This window comes from Oratosquilla oratoria, chromosome 20 (assembly GCF_046742065.1).
Source record: "Oratosquilla oratoria isolate Oo_2021 chromosome 20, ASM4674206v1, whole genome shotgun sequence".
Lineage (NCBI taxonomy): Eukaryota > Metazoa > Arthropoda > Malacostraca > Stomatopoda > Squillidae > Oratosquilla > Oratosquilla oratoria.
The window spans coordinates 22,483,278-22,502,198 of NC_134796.1; the positions used below are offsets into that span (position 1 = coordinate 22,483,278).

Consider the following 18,921-nt stretch of genomic DNA (forward strand, 5'->3'; position numbering starts at 1 on the left):
TTTTTATACATTTTTTTGTACTTGGTGACCCATCTTTGTATCTTTCAGCATCAAGTTTTTTCTTAAAATATTGAATAGAATAGTATTTGCACACACTATTTCCTTGTCTAAATTATTCCAGGTATCCAGCACTCAGTGTGGTAATCTCTCTTTTTTTCTTCTCCTCCTCCTCCAGATCTCTTCTATAGTTATCCTTTTTGATTTTTTTTGTCCTCATGTTTTTCCATTGTCCCATTTTAAATCATTCCTATCAAGGATTTCCATTTCTTTCATGATTCTATAGATAGTAGATCTCCTCTTTCTCTCCTGCTCCAGTGTTGGTAATTCCAATTTGGATTATCTTTGTTCGTATGTTAATTTGGAAAGAGCTGGTGCCAATTTTGATATTGCTTTCTGTATTCTTTCTAATTTCTTTACATTCTTTTTAGTACTGGGTGTCCATAGTGTTACTGTGTACTCTAGTTTTGGTCTTATTAATGTAACTAATATTTTTTTCATAATTTCTTCATCCAAATAGTCAAATGCCACTATTTTACTGATATGTTTGTCCAGTGTCATGTCTGTTGATTATTACTCAAAGGTCTCTTTCCAAGTTCACTTTTTTTACTTCTTGTTCTCCAATTTTATAATTTTTTATATTCTGTTTTTACTTTTTCCAAACTCCATAATACTACATTTCTTGATATTGAAGTTCACTTCCCACTTTTGAGTCCATTTCCAGATTTTGTCCAGGTCTAACTGTAATGATTCACAATCCTCCTCTGTTCTTACTTTCTTCAGTATTTTTGAGTCATCCATGAAGAAATTCATATAACACTCCTTCATCCAAGTCATGTATATATATGGCAAACATGATTGGAGCCAGTACTGAACCTTGCAGGATACCACTTATCATTTCTTCCCATTTCAAGTCTTTATCTCTAATTACTACCTCATTTTTCCCCCAGTCAGAAAGTCTTCGTCCACTCCAAAAAAAAAAAAAAAAATCTTTTTTTTTTTTTACCTAGTTGTATTTTACGGGAAGGGGAGCTATGCTTGTGGTGTCCCATCTTCATATCTCATTTTATCTAAACTATTTTTAAATTCATGTATTGTTTTTGCACACACCACTTTCTCATCTAACTTGTTCCAACTGTCTATTACTCTGTGAGGAAAGCTGTTCTTTTTCACATCTCTTCTATAGCTGTCTTGATTTTCTTTCCATGTCCTCTTGTATTTCTATCATCCCATTTTATCAGATTCTCTCTATCAATAATTTCTATGCCTTTCATGATTCTGTAAATAACTATCAAATCTCCTCTCTTCTTTGCTCTAGTGTCTGTAGTTCAAGTTTTGCTAGTCTCTCTTCATATGATAGTTTTGAGAGTGTTGGTGCCAATTTTGTAATTGCTCTTTGTATTCTTTCAGGTTATTTTATACATTTTTTTGTGCATGGTGACCATATCATTGCTGCATATTTCAATCTTCATCTTATCAGAGTGATTACAGTTTTCTTCACCATTTCTTCATCCAGGTAGGTAAATGCAACTTTGATTGTTCTTATGAAATATAAGTTTCTCCAAAAATCTTATTTATATGTTTCTCAGGTGACATATTATTCATAACAATGACTCCCAGGTCCTTCTCCTTTTCTACTTTTTTTATTCCTTCTTCTCCCAATTTATATGATCCTGTTATTCTGTTTTTGCTTTTTCCAAATTCATTATACTAAACTTTTTAGTATTGAACTCCATCTCCCACTTCCTACTCCATTCCCGTACTTTATTTAGATCACTTTGTAGTGACACACAATCTTCGTCCGTGTTCACTTTTTTCAATAGTTTTGCATCATCTGCAAAGAAGCTCATATAACTTTCAATTCCTTCATCCATATCATTGATATACATAGCAAACATTATTGGTGCCAGAACTGTTCCTTGTGGATCCCCGCTTATTACTTCATCCCATTTTGAGTGTTGATCTCTTATCACTACTCTCATTTTTCTTTCTTGCAGAAAGTCTTCCATCCATTTAAGCAGTTTTCCCTGTATTCCTCCTTCAGTTTCTAATTTGTTAAGCAACTTTTTATGTGGTACATTGTCAAAAGCTTTTTTTAGGTCTAAAAATGCACAATCAGCCCATCCATCTCTTTCTTGTATTATATCTATTAGCCTTGAATAGAAACATATTAAATTGGTGACGCATGATCGTCCTTGTCTGAATACAAACTGCCTTGGATTTAGCACATTGTTTTTTCTAGATATTTTACCCACTTACTTTTGATAATTCTTTCACAAATTTTTGCTATTGTACTTGTTAGAGAGACTGGCCTATAGTTGGTAGGGTCTTCTTTATTTCCCCCTTTATATATAGGTACTATATTTGCTTTTTTCCAATCTTCTGGAACTTTACCTTCTTTCAAGGAACTGTTTATTATGCTATGTATTTTGTCTGCCAGTTCATTCCAGCATTCTTTCAGTATCCAGTTTGCTATTTCATCTGGTCCATGCGATTTTCTGACATCAAGATTACTCAAGTGTTTCAATATTTCATTCTTTGTTACTTCAATTTCTTTCATAGGGGGACTTTCTCTTTCCATTCGATCTCGTCAGGTTGTATGTTCTCCCTTGTAAACACTGATTTAGAATGCTTTTTCATAATTTCCGCCATTTCAATTTCCTCTGTGTATTCAACTCCTTGCCTTAATTTCTCCAAATCTTGTTTGTTTATCAGTTTTTTGTTTACAAATCTGTAGAATAGTTTTGGTTGATCTTTACATTTTTCTATGACATCTTTTTCATATTTTCTCTTTTCCTCTCTGCACGCTTGCACTTAATCATTTCTATAACAAGTATATATTTTCCATTTTTCAGGTCTTTTGTCTTTTTTCCAATCGGTCCAAGCTTTGTCTCTTTTGTCTTTTATCTCCCTACAACTTTTGTTGTACCAGCACTTTACATATTCTTTTTTTTGTTTTTGTCTTGGGACATACTTTTGCACTCCTTTTTTGTAAATTTTTGTCAAAATATTCCATTTCTCTTCCACTGTTGTTTCTTCTTTGTATATTCCTTCCCAGTTTCCTTTTTGAAAGGATTCTCTTATTTGATCAAAATTTGTTTTTTCATACATCATTCTTCCTTTTCTATATTGTTCATTTCTTTTCATGTATTTTTCCTCATTTAGTTCTAGTTCAATCAATATGTGGTCACTTTTACTTATTGGTGTTTTATATTCAATCTTTTCCACTATTCTAGGTTCAATGGTTCTTCATTTCTATACCTAGTGTTCTCCTGTATCCACTGTGTCATTGTATGGTCAGTAATTATCTCGAGTAGAACATTTCCCCATGAGCCGTCTCCACCCTTTACTGTCATCTCTTCCCAGCAGCCTTCTTTGCAATTAAAGTCACCCATCATAACTATTCTTCCTCCATCTTCCATTATTTTATGTAATGTTATCTTTGTGTCCTCTAACATACTTTTATGTTCACTCTCTTCCCACGAGGCTGTTTTCAGAGGCACATAATTTATCTCAAACTTTCTGCTCTTCTTATCTCTGTCTTCCACTTTGATCATAATCATCTCTACTGTATTCTTTCCATATGTGACACACGTATGTATTTTGTCTGCCAGTTCATTCCTGCATTCTTTCAAAATCCAGTTTGCTATTTCATCTGGACCATGCGATTTTCTGACATCAAGATTACTCAAGTGTTTCAATATTTCATTCTTTGTTACTTCTATTTCTTTCATAGGGGGGACTTCCTCTTTCCATTTCATCTCTTCAGGTTGTATGTTCTCCCTTGTAAACACTGATTTAAAATGCTTGTTCATAATTTCTGCCATTTCAATTTCCTCTGTATATTCAACTCCTTGTCTTGATTTCTCCAAATCTTGTTTGTTTATCAGTTTGTTTACAAATCTATAGAATAGTTTTGTTTGATCTTTACATTTTTCTATGACATCTTTTTCATATTTTCTCTTTTCCTCTCTGCACGCTTGTACATATTCATTTCTATAACAAGTTTATATTTTCCATTTTTCAGGTCTTGTCTTTCTTCCATTTGGTCTAAGCTTTGTCTCTTATCTTTTAACTCCCTACATTTCTTGTTGTACCAGCACTTTACATATTCTTTTTCTTGTTTTTGTCCTGGGACATACTTTTGCACTCCTTATAAATTTTTGTCAAAATATTCCATTTCTCTTCCACTGTTGTTTCTTGTTTGTATATTCCCTCCCAGTGTTCTTTTTGAAAGGATTCTCTTATTTGATCAAAGTTTGTTTTTTCATACATCATTCTTCCTTTTCTATATTGTTCATTTCTTTTCATGTATTTTTCCTCAGTTCCAGTTCAATCAATATGTGGTCACTTTTACTTATTGGTGTTTTATATTCAATCTTTTCCACTATTCTAGGTTCAGATGTAATTATTAGGTCTAGTCTCGATGGTTCTTCATTTCTATACCTAGTGTTCTCCTGTATCCACTGTGTCATTGTATTGTCAGTAATTATCTCGAGTAGAACATTTCCCCATGAGCCATCTCCACCCTTTACTGTCATCTCTTCCCAGCAGACTTCTTTGCAATTAAAGTCGCCCATCATAACTATTCTTCTATCATCTTCCACTATCTTATTTGATGTTATCTTTGTGTCCTCTAACATACTTTTATGTTCACTCTCTTCCCACGAGGCTGTTTTCGGAGGCACATAATTTATCTCAAACTTTCTGCTCTTCTTATCTCTGTCTTCCACTTTGATCATAATCATCTCTACTGTATTCTTTCCATATGTGACACACCTCACGTTTATATCCTTCTTAGTCAGGAACATAACTCCACCCCCTTGCTTTGTCTCTCTGTTTCTAATCCAATAATTATATGCATCATGTCCTACACTGTTGGGTGTAGTGGACCTTTTAATTCCATTTCTACAATTCCCATTATGTCCGGTTCTTTTTCCCTCAGATAATCATTCAGCTCATTCAATCCTATTATTAATCCATCTATATTTGTGTAAGACACTCTTAGATTTCTGCCACTTCCATTGTGTTCTCTGTTTCCTTTTTGTTTTTCTCTAGTATGTCGAATTTCCTTACTTTCATATTCACTACTCTCCAATAGAATTTCTCTTTTTTTGACTCTGTTCTGTTCTCGTTTTTTTCCTTAGCTTCAAGTCTTTTCATTTTTTCCTCCTGTGTTTCCTCTTTATTCATTTCCCTTTTTATCCATACCCTTTTATATTGTTCACTTGCTGCCAGTTTCCCTATTTTGGATAAGATATTCTCTGCCGTCATTTGTGACCTGAATTTAATCTTAATTGGTCTGGTCTTATCTGTACTATACTTTCCGAGTCTAAACTTTTCTTCAATTTGTTTCATGATTTCAGGTTCATCTTCCTGAACTAATTGTAGTAAACTGCTTACTTTTTCCTTTTCCTCCTTGATTCTTGTGGTTGTATCTGGGTTATGTTTCTCTTCCATTCCTAATATGATTATACATTTCTTTTTATCTACTAAGTCTCTTACTATATTCTCCTTCTGTCTCATCACTTTAATAACTGAGTCTTCAGTTTGTTCTTTCATTTGCTGTTTAATTATGTCAGTAAATGTAACTTTACTGTTTTCTTGGATTTTTTCCAACCCTGTGCTTCCTTTGCTATGGTCTCTTTGTTGTCTTTACTATTCCTCTTTAATTCTTTATTCTCCTCTTTTACTTCTTTTAACTGTCTTTTTAATTCTTCTATTTCATTAGTTAACTTTTTGTTTGCCTTCTCTAGTTCTTCCAATCTTTCAACACTTTGTGCAATCTTTGTTATCCTACCATCTCCCAATGTTCGGTCATTTGTTCAAGTTTTGCTTCCAGTTTTGCCAGTCGGGGGAGGCTGGTATCCGCCCCCCGCACTCATTAAATCCCTGGAAATTATTATCCTCACCTTCTATTGTACTGCTCTTATCTGTGTTTCTAATCTTTACATTTTTGTTAATCCCATCATCACCAAAATCATGATCAGTCCTTCGTTTGTTTATGACACTATTCCTCACCAATTACTCCCTCTGTTCCTACCTAATCCTCTCAATCAAAACCCTCCCATAAGCCTTCCCAACTACACTCAATAAACTGATCCCTCAAAAACTACTACTCACACTTGTCCCCTTTTCCCTTGTAAAGTGGAACCATTCAGGCTCTCCAGTCCTTCAGTACTCTATCCTCTTTTAAACATGAAATAACCTCACCAGCCATTCCACCATAATTGTACCTCCCTTTTTTAGACACTCCACATGACACCCATCCAACCCAGGTGCCTTTCCTGCTCTTATCATTTTAATAACTGCTTTCACCTCATCATTTGTTATTTCTCCTCCATTTTCCTCATTTATCACTCATTTTCTTAGCACTTCCCACTGCAACTACCAATCCCTCCCCATCCTCCTTCACATTTAGCAACTCCCTCCTACAATACATTACCCATCTTCCGCTTACTGCCATCTCCTCCATTATCCTCTCGCCATCTGCACCTTTTCCCTTTTCTTGTCTACTTGATTCACCTCCTCTTCCTCTCTTAATTTTCTTCCAAAATATAGTTATATTACTTTCAAATTTTTCTGTCATACTCTACCCCATTTCACATCTACTCTCCTCTTTGCCTCCTTTATCTTATGTTTTATTTCTCTTTTCTTTATACCACTTTTAAGATTTTCTCATCTTATTTTGTAACCAATCTGAATGCTTGCTTCTCTTATACAGCCAGCGCTTCCTTTAAGCTGTATGCGCACACACAAAAAAAAGTGCACACACAAGGTTTTCAAATTATATTGAAATCCATTCACTAAAGAAGTTTCACCCAAACATTAACTTGTAAATTCTCTAAAATTATGTTAACTTGCCAAGCGTCAAACCAATAATTGCCTTTCTCTCTTCTTCTTTTTCATCTTCTTCAAACTCTATTGCTTTCATTGGAAACTAGATGACTGTTCCACCTGGGTGTAGTGTAGAAATAATTTGAAAATGATTATATGAAGAATTTTATCAAATTTTACACAAATGGTTGTATTTGCTCTTTAGAATGAAGAGTTCTGTGATTTGGCAAAGTTGATGGATATTGGAGGAACCTTCCTTGCACCTAGTACAGACTGTGAGAGGGGGTTTAGTCTAATGAATTGAATAAAAAACAAATTTAGACACCATTTAGGAGAGCGTCATTTGGAAATGCTTATGAAAGTGAAAAGCTCCCTATTATATGGAAATTCAATTACCGTAGTTTAGATAGTGTATGTAAAGAGTGGGTGAATGCCAAAGACAGAAGATAGAAAAAATAAAGGAATAGAAACTACAATTATACATAGTAACAGGCATAGTATGAATGTTTAACAAAGAATGGGTAATGGTCTTGTTTTATTATGTATGTTTAGAGGTACCGTATATACTTGCACATAGGTCGCGCCAGTGGATAGGCTGCACCTCTGGTTTGTGGTTGTCAAATTGGTTATTTGCAGTTGATCCACTGATAGGTCACACTATAATCTGGTTCCTCCAATATCCATTCAAACATAAAAATTATCAGATATCAGCTTTATTTCAAAACTTCACTCACAAAATTTTAATATCTGAACATGTGTAGATTGTTTGACTGTCACGCATGCTCATAATGAAAACTTACATAAACAATAATTGTGTTTCTAAAACTGCAATTGTAAACAAATGCACTTGCGTAAAAAATGTTTTAGTCAACTTGACCAAAAAAAAGTTAAGAGTTTAACTGTCAACTGGACACTATACAACAGTATAGAAGAAATTGTTACTGTACTTTAGTAAAAGTGTTTATTAATTTAACCTATACCCTGGTACTTCATCAGGACTGTATCCCTCAAGTTATTTTTCACTGTCACCATCACTGTCAAATCCAGAAAATTCTTTTTCACTGTCATCATCACTTTCAAACAATCTTATTTGTTCATCAATTAACACATCATCATTGGTTATTTCAGTAGTCATTCAGCTCATCATGCAAGGTTCATCTTCATCCTTATTTGTGCTTGTAGCTGAAGCTACCAAATCCTCACTTAATATCTCATCTGTGCTTGAAGCTGAAGCAACCAAATTCTCATATAACATATCTTCACTTCCATCCATGGCATTTGAGATGCAACATTTTTTGAAGGACTTAATTATTAGTTCTTCAGGTTTCTTTCACCCATTCTACAATTAAACTCAGTCCAAGATGTCCACAATTTCTGAATGTAAGTATTGAAAGGTTTATTTACTGAAACGTGAAGTGGCTGCAGAACAGAAGTGCAACCACCCAGAATGACTGCTTGCCTTGTGCGGTATTCCTTCAGCTTAACCCTTCTTAGGTAAAGTGGGGTCAGACAGACCCCATGCTTTTTTGTTTTTTACTTTTGATATACTAATATATTACATATAGATATGTTCTCCCATATACCTTCTTGACGAGTGGAGTAGTTTAATGGGGTGATAGGGTCATTCCTGAATCTTGCTCTATATAAGCTTTATAGAGCTTTTGGGCCTGTCTGACCCCACTTTACCTGAGGTGTGAGTAGCATGGGGTTTGTCAGACCCCACTTTACCTGAGGTGGGAGTAGCGTGGGGTTTGTCAGATCCCACTTTACCTGAGGTTTGTTCATGTCATATAAATGTTTTATCATTTATACTTATAGGTAAATGATAATTTCTTCTTTTCTATCTGTCATATAAATGTTTTATCATTTATACTTATGGGTAAATGATAATTTCTTTTCTATAAACAGAAGAACATACATCCGAGTTTGATTTAATTTATTTTATTTGTTTAATTTATTCCATTTTCCCTCTTTTGATCACATTAATTTTCATCACAGTGTTTAATTTCTGTTCTGGTAATGTGGGTTTCTTTTCATATCATGGTCACACTATACTGTACTCATATTATCATAAAACATGACATTCCACCACATTTTATTTGATTAATTTATCCTTCCCCTCTTTTGTTCAAATTCAATTTGTATCACATATTTTGTATCACATATAAATGCTTAATATTTTCTGTTCTGTTAATAATATGTTTCTTCTCACACACTATTCTTATATCATCATAAAATGTGACATCTCGCCACATTTTTGGACACCTCAGCCACTCTATTCCCACACATACATCCGAGTTTGATTTAATTTAATTCATGTATTTAATTTATTCCATTTTCCCTCTTTTGATCACACTAATTTTCATCACAATGTTTAATTTCAGTTCTGGTAATGTGAGTCTCTTTTCATATCATGGTCACACTATACTCATATTATCATGAAACATGACACTCCACCACATTTTATATGATTAATTTATCCTTACCCTCTTTTGTTCAAATTTACTTCGTATCACATATTTTGCATCACATATAAATGCTTAATATTTTCTGTTCTATTAATATGTTTCTTCTCACAAGATCACACTATTCTCATATTATCAAAAAATGTGACATCTCGCCACATTTTAGGACACCTCAGCCATTCTATTCCCACACATACAACTGTAATTTATTCCATCCCTCCCCTCTTTTGTTCAAATTATATTTGTATCACATATAAATGTAATGTTTTCTGTTCTGTTAATAATATGTTTCTCCTCACACACTAATATGTTTCTCCTCACACTATTCTCATATCATCATAAAATGTGAATTCTGCAATGACTGCAATTAGATTCTTCAGTATCACAAATCCCATTTTCAGTATATCCAATAAAATATGTTCTTCATTATCACTAACATCATGTATGAATTGCTAGACTCATGTCCTGTCGAGAAAACTCAAAACCATCCGAGACAACAAACTTCCGTCAACAAAGGATGGGGTTTTGCTGAGTCAGGATAGGAGTGCTTAGAGCCATAAAAACTTATAAATAATAAACTTAGATACCATTAAAAACTTATAGATTATTTGCTGGACCTAGTATCAACCTTCTCTGAAAATGTCATTAAAACCCATTCATAATTTTTTGCGTAAAGTTGGTCAAAGTCAAAATAAATACCTCCGATTTTTTCAGATTTTATGGTTTATGAAACACATTCATTATTCATTTGTTGTAGCTCTGCTTTTCCTTAAAGATAGTTGGGACATTGGTCTCTACAAAATGATGATGACCAACCACTTCATGTTTCATGTTTTCAGTCAAGTACCCTCTAAAGTCAGCAATACCTTATTTTTCATATATATTTTTTGTAATTCTCATTAGAATATATGTCTAACAATTATAGTCACTTTTAAGCATGTAAATGGAAGAAGATAAGTTGAAGTACATATGTTTTGATTTCTATGTCAATAAATGGAGTGAAAGTTTTTTATTTATTTATTTCTTTATTTATTTATTTATTTATTTTTTTTTTTTGGGGGGGGAGGGGTCTGTCAGACCCCGCTTTACTTGAGGTGTTTGCCAAAAAGACCATTACCTGTTAAGGGTTAACTTTGACTGACTCAAAGCAATGTGACTTAAACATATCCCAGACTAGAAGACTTCCGGTTTTGAGCAAGGGACCTGGCCTTTTCATCCACACTTCATCCAACCAAAATTTTGTTAGGTTTTCATCCATCCATCCCTTAGGATACACTTTCACAATTACATCTGGTGGAAAAGACTCCTTTGAACAAAGCCAATCCATCCCTTTCATATATTATGTCTATATATCCATTAGTCTTGATTAGAAACCACTTAAATTTGTAGCACATGGTCTTCACTGTCTGAACCCAAATTGTCTCGAGTTTATTATATTGTTTTCCTCCAGGTGCTTCCAGGTGTATGTATGTATGTGTTCAATCAATCCATTGCCTTTGGCCTCTCCTGCAGAAGACCATCTATGCATTTGAATTACAGCCATACTTTTCATATATATTCTGTAGAACCTTGTTCCACATTTTGCATGTTGAGTTTAGTATTGCAGTTTGTTCTTTAAGTCTACAATTTGGAGCACTGTATTATAATTTGGTTTATTTTTTGTTTCAGACTGATGAATAGTAAATTTTAAGGATTGTTAAAAACCACTTGCATTGTGAAGTGACCTACTTCCCGATACATCTGTCCTACTGCCAGCATCTTTGATTTCTTGTGTGTGCTTCAACTGAATGCAAATTTAATTATATTTAGAGGATGGTTGTATCGTAAGGTTCAAGTAGATTGAACACCACAACAATGCAATTGATGGTGAGGAGCCATGATAAATGTACTTTGAATAAATTTAGATGTGGTTACCATCATTTAAGTTCCTGACTTCTTGATTTCTCTTTAATTTTCTTTACCTATGTATCAATCCATTGCCTGTTGGAATAAGAATTTATTGATTTATGGTGTCTTTTTATTGTCCCTGTATTAACGTCATTGAATTTGTGAAAAGACACGGCTCAAATGTATGTTCATCTCGTCAGCTTCGTAGATTATTTTGATTGGATGAGGAGAGGGAAAGTGTGCCTTCCTGCATTGCTTATATTGAGTGGTGTGGATGGGGACAGGATCACCTGTCCAAGGTGCTGAGATTGGAGGGTCGTTAAATGGGTCTTGATTCTGCATGACGTGCGTGGGCCTTTAAGGATGTGCATACCCATGAGGGAGAGAATTTTACAAATGGGGGATAGTAAATGATGAAATTAAATTGAGTCAGTGTTAGTGAAACACTTGGTTTCAGGCCAAAATTAGAGCATATGTATTGACCAAATTGTGATGGACAAGGAACAACCAATGCTAAAATGTATTAAAAAGGAAGAGCATGCCAACAGAAGACCTTTTGATCCATAACTAGGAGGTTGGATGCAGAAAAAAAATGTAGATGAATAAAATAATGATAAATAATAAACAAAAATAACAATAATTTACAATAAATATTACCCATTGGGGTGGTGGCTGCATGTTATAGCAGGGTTAAAAGCTGCTAAGTAGCATGCATCTGATACTTAAGGTCTATATGGGGTGCCCCTATGGACCAGAATTACACATAATTTTGTGTGGTAGAGGAAATCTCCATTCATAGAGAAACAATTATTCTTTATCATACTGTCACTCCGTTATGCTGTCCCCAACTTTTGTTACTGTTCTGTACCATTTCTCTGAATATTCATTTTCATTTTGCCAAACCCTGTGGTGGGGGAAAAGAATACTGCCACCAAGTCTCTCAACCTGAGATGTATATGTTGACAAGAACAGGACAGGGATAGGACTAGGAATCATTCTCCCTGTAGCCCCAGTGGTAAGGTAAAGGTATTAAGAGGGTCTGGAAGGAGTTTTCCAACCAGTACCCTAAGGTGTCTTTTAATGTGCATGGATGCAGTACAGATGAGAGTGAAAGGGAAGAAATAGGCAGCATGTTTGCGAGAAGAAAGATGGATGTGCTGGCAATGAGTGAAACTAAGTTGTAAGGGAGGGATGAGTTGGGGAAGATCTCAGGAGTGAAGAGAGGATGAGGGAGAGAAGGGGTGACTATACTAGTAAGTGAAGAGATAGGTAATTATGTGGTGGAGTGGAAGGAAGTTTCTTCAAGGTTAATGTAGATGAAATTGAAACTGGGAAGAGAGTTGTGGGTTTTTTGTAAGTGTATATGGGCCTGTTAGTGAGAAGAGTGTAAAGGGAATGGAGTTTTTTTTAATAGATTTAAATGAGTGCATAGAGGGATTAGGGAGACATGTCAATGTAGTAGTATTGGGAGACCTTAACGCTAGGGTAGGAAATTAACCAATAGAGTGGTAAGTGTGGAGTCCCAGGAAAAAATCAAGGAAAGATGATGGAGATGTCTAGAGAGTTGGTGATAGCAAATACAGTGTTTAGGAAGAAAGTCAAGTATAAGTACACATGGGAAAGGGCAGTAGATAGAGCATTAATGGACTATAGTGGTGACCAGGAGTATAGTAGGAAGAGGAAAGGATGTACATATTCAAAGGGGAGAGAGTGGAGGAATATCATAATTTTTTTAGTGGAAGGTAAGTTGAGAGTGGAGAGAGAGGAAAAGGACAGAAGGTAGGGAGGTGTTTAAAGTGAACTGCTTAAATGAGAAAGAAAAGGAGTACATGATAAAGCTGAAACAGGAGTGAAGGATAGAGTGGAAGAGGAATGGGGATGGTTCAAGGTCTGCAAAGATGGTATGTGGAACAAGGAGGATGGAAGGAAATATAAATATGGGTATTGGCTGCATGTTATTGTGGCAAAGTAGCATGCAGTTGATACTTTAGGGTCTATATGGGGCGCCCCTACAGACCAGAGTCACACATCATTTTGTCTGTAATAGAGGAAAAATCTGTACATAGAGAAATGATGGCACTTTTAATACGACTGTCCCTCTGTTATGCTGCTCCCCAACCCCTTGTTACTGTCCTTTACCATTTCTCTGAATATTCATTTCCTTTTTTCGCCTACCTACCCTGTGGTGGGGGAAAGAATACTGCCACCAAGTATTTCCACTTGAGTCGTAAAAGGCAACAAAAATAGGGATGGGGGATGGGATTAGGAGTCCTACTACCTGTAACCCCAAAAGGGGACATTCCAAAAAAAGAAACTAAAGGCATAAGAGGGTCTGGGAGTTTTCCAACCAGTACCCTAAGGTTTGGGTCTTTTAATGTGTGTGGATGTGGTACAGATGAGAGTAAATGGGAAGGGATAGGCAGTATGTTTGTGAGAAGAAAGATGGATGTACTGGCTTTGAGTGAAACTAAAATGAAAGGGCAACTGTGAGTTTGGGAGGTACTCAGGAGTGAAGAGGGGACGAGGGAGAGAAGGGGTGGCTATATTTGTAAGTGGAGAGATAAGTAAGCAGGTAGTGGAGTGGAAGGAGGTGTCATCAAGGTTGATGTGGATGAAGGTGAAGCTGGAAAAGGAGATTTGGGTTTTTGTAAGTGTGTATGGGCCTGGTAGTGAGAAGAAAGTAGAGGAAAGGGAGGCATTTTGGGTAGATATAAATGAGTGCATAGAGGGATTAGGGAGAAAGGTCAATGTAGTTGTATTGGGAGACCTAAATGCTAGGGTAGGAAATGAACCAATTGACGGAGTGATTGGGAAGTATGGAGTTCGAGGCAAAAATCGTAGTGGAGAATTGATGGTGGAGATGTGTCTTGAAAGAGAGTTGATGATAGCAAATACAGTGTTTAAGAAGCAAGTCAAGCATAAGTACACATGGGAGAGGGTGGTGGATGAAAGGGTGGCAGATAGAGCATTAATGGACTGTATAGTGGTTACCAGGAGTATGGTAGGAAGAGTTAAGGATGTACATGTTCTAAGGGGAGAGAGTGGGGGAATATCAGATCATTTCCTGGTGGAAGTTAAATTGAGAGTGGAGAAAGAGGAAAAGGGCAGAAGGTAGGGAGGTACTTAGAGTGAACTGCTTAAATGAGGAAATAAAGGAGAATGAGTATAAGGAGGATTGGGAAAGAGTAAAGGATAGAGTAGAGCTAGGAATGGGGATGGTTCAAGGAGGGAGTCGTAAGGTGTGCAAAGATGGTGTGTGGAACAAGGAGGGCGGGAGGAAATAGAAAGAAGGGTAGTGAGTAGTGGGATGAGGAAGCAAAGAAGAGTGTAGAAGAGAAGAAGCAGGCATTCATAGATTGGCTACAAATCAGTGGCGGTCCCAGGGGGGGGGGGGCTTTAGTCCCCTCAAAAAGTGGCCAGCCTCCCCCCCCCATTAGCCCCCCCAACTGAAATGAGCAAATTGAAAATTTAAAACACTCATTGAAATAATTTTATTAAGTGGAATTTTTAATTGCCATGGCTAAAGATTTGTCAGCCATCAGTGCTACCCCAACCATTAACCCCCTCCCCTTCTGAAATGAGGATGATATATGTGTATTATCATATTACTATTAGCCCCCCCAAAAATTTGCTCAGCCCCCCCCCCCCCCCTAGCCTCCCCAACTAAAAATTCCTGGCGCCGCCGCTGCTACAAATTAGGACGAGGGAATTGTATGAGAGGTACAAAGTAAAGAGAGGAAGTTAGGCTTAAGATAAAGGAAGCAAAGAGGGGAGCAGATGTGAACTGGGAAAGAGTATGACAGAAAATTTTGAAAGTAATAAAAAGATGTTTTGGAAGGAAGTTAAAAGAGGAAGGGCTTTAACAAGGGTGATTGAGGCAAGATCATCATACTAAGACAAAAGGGCAAGACTCGCAGTAATGAATTCAAATTGGACAAATTTAGGCTTGAGAAGGAAATAGACAAGAGCTGGTTCGAGCTTAGTAACAATTAAATGAACGCGGGAATAATTAGTTGTTTTAAGAGAAGATTAGATAACTTAATGGATAGTGATGACAGGCGGTATGCTGTAATGATTGCCATTTATTCTATATCATTTGTTTATTTGTTATCATTTGTCTGTTTATTATTATTTGCTTGATTTTCATTTATTATTAACCTGTCAATTTATCATTATTTACTATTTACCTGTTTATTATTTAATTATACCTATGCATTTATTCTATTTATTGTTATTTAATATAATTTTATTTATATATCTATTTTTCATTTATCATTATCATATATATTTTTTTGCATCCGACCTAGTTATGGACCAAAAGGTCTCCTGTCGGCATGCTCCGCCTGTGTAATCCTTTGTAATCCTTTGAAGAGGCGAATCAAGTAGAGAAGAAAAGGTAAAAGGTGCAGATGGAGAGATGATAATGGAAGAGAAGGCAGTGAGAGGAAGGTGGGCAGAGTATTTTAGGGAGTTGCTAAATGTGAAAGAGGATAGGGAGGAAATGGTAGTTGCAATGGGAAGCGCTAAGTAAATGACAGTGATGAGTGAGGAGAAATAGGGAAGGATGAAGTGAAAGCAACTGTTAAGATGATGAGAGCAGGTAAGGCACCTGGGTTGGACGGATGCCATGCAGAATGTCTGAAGAAAGGAGGTACAGTTATGGTGGACTGGCTGGTGAGGTTATTTAATGTTTGTTTAAGAGAGGGTAGAGTGCCAGAGGACTGGAGGGGTGCCTGTGTAGTTCCACTTTACAAAGGAAAGGGGACAAGTGTGAATGTAGTAGTTTCAGAGGGATCAGCTTGTTGAGTGTAGTTGGGAAGGCTTATGGGAGGGTCTTGATTGAAAGGATTAGGAGAGGAACAGAGGGAGTAATTGGTGAGGAACAGTGTGGTTTTAGGACAGGTAGGAGATGTGTAGATCAGATTTTTGTGGTAGGACAGATATGTGAGAAAGCTATAGGAAAAGGTAAGGATTTTTTTTTGGCTTTTATGGATCTGGAAAAGGCTTAAGACAGGGTAGACAGGAAGGTACTGCAGATATATGGGATAGGAGGAAAGCTATTAAGAGCAGTCAAGAGTTTTTATGAGAGTAGTAGAGCTTGCGTTAGGATTAGAAATAGAGTGAATGGTTTGAGGTAAAGGTGGGACTTCGTCAGGGGTGTGTTATATCGCCCTGGCTGTTCAATCTTTACATGGATGGGGTAGTGCGAGAGGTGAATGCAAGGGTAGTGGGTCAGGGGTTGGAGATGATTAAAGAAAATGGAGAAAAGTGGGAGGTGAGCCAGCTGTTGTTTGCTGATGACACTGTGCTTGTGGCAGGATCAGAGTAGGGATTGAGAAAGTTAGTGACAGAGTTTGAGAAGGTGTGTGAAAGAAGGAAGCTGAAGATAAATGTGGGCAAAAGGAAGGTGATGAGATGTACAAGGGGAGAGAGTGAAAGTAGGCTGGAAGTGAGCATTAAGGGTGAGAAACTGGAGGAAGTGGATAGTTTCAGATACTTGGGTGCGAATGTGACAGGAAAGGGAGGAGTGGGGGTGGAGGTAGAATGCAGATTGAGAGAAGCGAGTAAATGCCTTGGTGGATTAAAAAGTGTATTGAGAAATAGACATCTGGGAATGGATGCTAAGAGGAGATTATATGAAGGAGGGATTGTGCCAACAATAATGTACGGGGCAGAAACATTGAACATAAGAGAGGAAGAGAGGAGTTTGAATGTGTTTGAGATGAAATGTCTGAGAAGTATGGTGGGGGTTACTAGGCTAGATAGAGTGAGAAATTAGGAGGTGAGGAGGAGAACAGGGGTGGAAAGGGAGCTGGGAGGTAGGGTTGTTGAAAGAGTATTAGGATGGTTTGGACACATGGAAAGAACGAGTGAAGAAAGATTAGTAAAAGAGTTGTGGAAGGAGTGAATATGAGGGGGCATCCTAGGATGAGATGGATGGATGGGGTGTAAGGGGCTTTACGAAAGAGAGGAATGTCTGTAGAGGAAGGACAGAAGTTAGGGGTGAATGGAGAAGGGTTGTGTATAGATGAGGCTGTGATGCTTGAAGGGGAGCAGGTGGGGGATGGAAGGAGAGGAAGTATGTACGAGAAAAAGTTTGAGGCAGCCCGAAGGGATTTCTCCACATCTCCTTTTATGCGTGAGGGGACGGGGAGGGGGGGTCGCCGAATTTATGAAGTGGCCTTGCTGTGGATGTGCTGTGTCTTGCGACACCGCTTCTGACCCAGGGCAGTGGACAGGATGCAGGGATGACCCGTCATCCAGGAGGTGCCAAGATAGGAGGGAGGGAGGGGAGTGGAATGTATTGGAAATTAAATGGGTGGGAGTGATTTCTATGCCTTTTTCTTTTTGGCAACCCTCCATGTAAGGGGAAAAAGCCTTTGGTATATGTATGTATGCTAAATGTGAAGGAGGATAGGGAGGGAAAGGCAGTTGCAGTGGGAAGTACTAAGATAATGACAGTGATGAGTAAGGGAAAAGGAGGAGAAATAAGGAAAGATGAGGTGAAGGCAGCTAAGATGATGAGAGTAGGTAAGGCACCGGGGTTGAATGGGTGTCATGTAGAATGTCTAAAAAGAAAAAGGAGGTACAGTGATGGTGGACTGGCTGGTGAGGTCATTTAAAGTTTGTTTAGGAGAGGGTAGAGTAATGGAGGAGTGCCTGTATAGTTCCACTTTACAAGAGAAAAGGGGACAAGTGTGAATGTAGTAGTTTCAGAGGGCCCAGTTAAGAGTAGTTGGGAGGGTCTTGATTGAGAGGAACAGAGGGGGTAATTGGTGAGGAACACTGGGTTTAGGACAGGTAGGGGTTGCATGGATCAGGTTTTTGTGGTAAGACAGACATGTGAGAAAACTTTAGGAAAAGGTAGGGATTATTTCGGGCCTTTGTGGATTTGGAAAAGGCTTATGACAGGGTAGACAGGAAGGCACTGTGGGAGGTTTTGCAGATATATGAGATAGGAGGAAAACTTTTAAATGCAGTCAAGAGTTTTTATTAGAGTAGTAGAACTTGTGTTAGAATCAGAAATGGAGAGAGTGAGTGGTTTGAGGTAAAGGTAGGACTTCGTCAGTGATGTGTTGTCGCCTTGGCTGTTAAATATATACATGGATGGGGTGGTGGGAGAGGTAAATGCAAGGGTAGTGGGTCAGGGAAGAAAAATGGGAGATAAGCTAGTTGTTGTTTGCTGACGACACTGCGCTTGTAGCAGGATCAGAGGAGGGATTGAGGAAGTTAGTGCCAGAGTTTGGGAGGGTGTGTGAAAGAAGGAAGTTGAAGATAAATGTGTGTAAAAGGTGATGAGATGTACAAGGGGAGAAAGTAGCAGCAAAGTGGATGTGAGTATTAAGGGAGAGAGACTGGAGGAAGTGGATAGTTTAGATACTTGGGGGTGAATGTTGCTGGAATGGGAGTGGAGGTAGAATGTAAATTGAGAGGAGCGAGTAAATGCTTTGGGGGATTAAAAAGTATAATGAGAAATAAATATTTGGAAATGGATGCTAAGAGGAGATTGTATGAAGGAGTGATTGTGCTGACAGCACTGTATGGGGCAGAAACATGGATTATAAGAGAGGATTTTGAATGTGTTTTGAGATGAAATACCTGAGAAGTATGATAGGGGTTACTAGGCTGGATAGAGTGAGAAATGAGGTAATGAGAGCAGGGGTGGAAAGGGAGTAGGGAGATAGGGGTGATGGAAGAGTATTAGGATGGTTTGGACACATGGAAAGAATGAGTA

The 18,921-nt window shown here is 37.3% G+C and overlaps 1 protein-coding gene across 13 annotated transcripts in view; it reads left to right on the plus strand.

Annotated features, from left to right (window-relative positions):
• The window catches only part of LOC143036396 (E3 SUMO-protein ligase RanBP2-like), a 381,916-nt gene extending 370,610 nt beyond the window's left edge, over positions 1-11,306 (plus strand). For 10 of the 13 annotated variants that reach the window (XM_076203706.1, XM_076203715.1, XM_076203710.1 and 7 more), the window contains 2 exons: positions 1,408-1,513; positions 10,968-11,306. In XM_076203706.1, the coding sequence (XP_076059821.1) occupies positions 1,408-1,482 (75 nt within the window). In that variant the 3' untranslated portion in view covers positions 1,483-1,513; positions 10,968-11,306. The remainder of the gene's footprint in view (positions 1-1,407; positions 1,514-10,967) is intronic. The other 3 variants (XR_012967350.1, XM_076203712.1, XM_076203718.1) reach the window with 1 other exon arrangement.
• Positions 11,307-18,921: the final 7,615 nt, after the last annotated feature.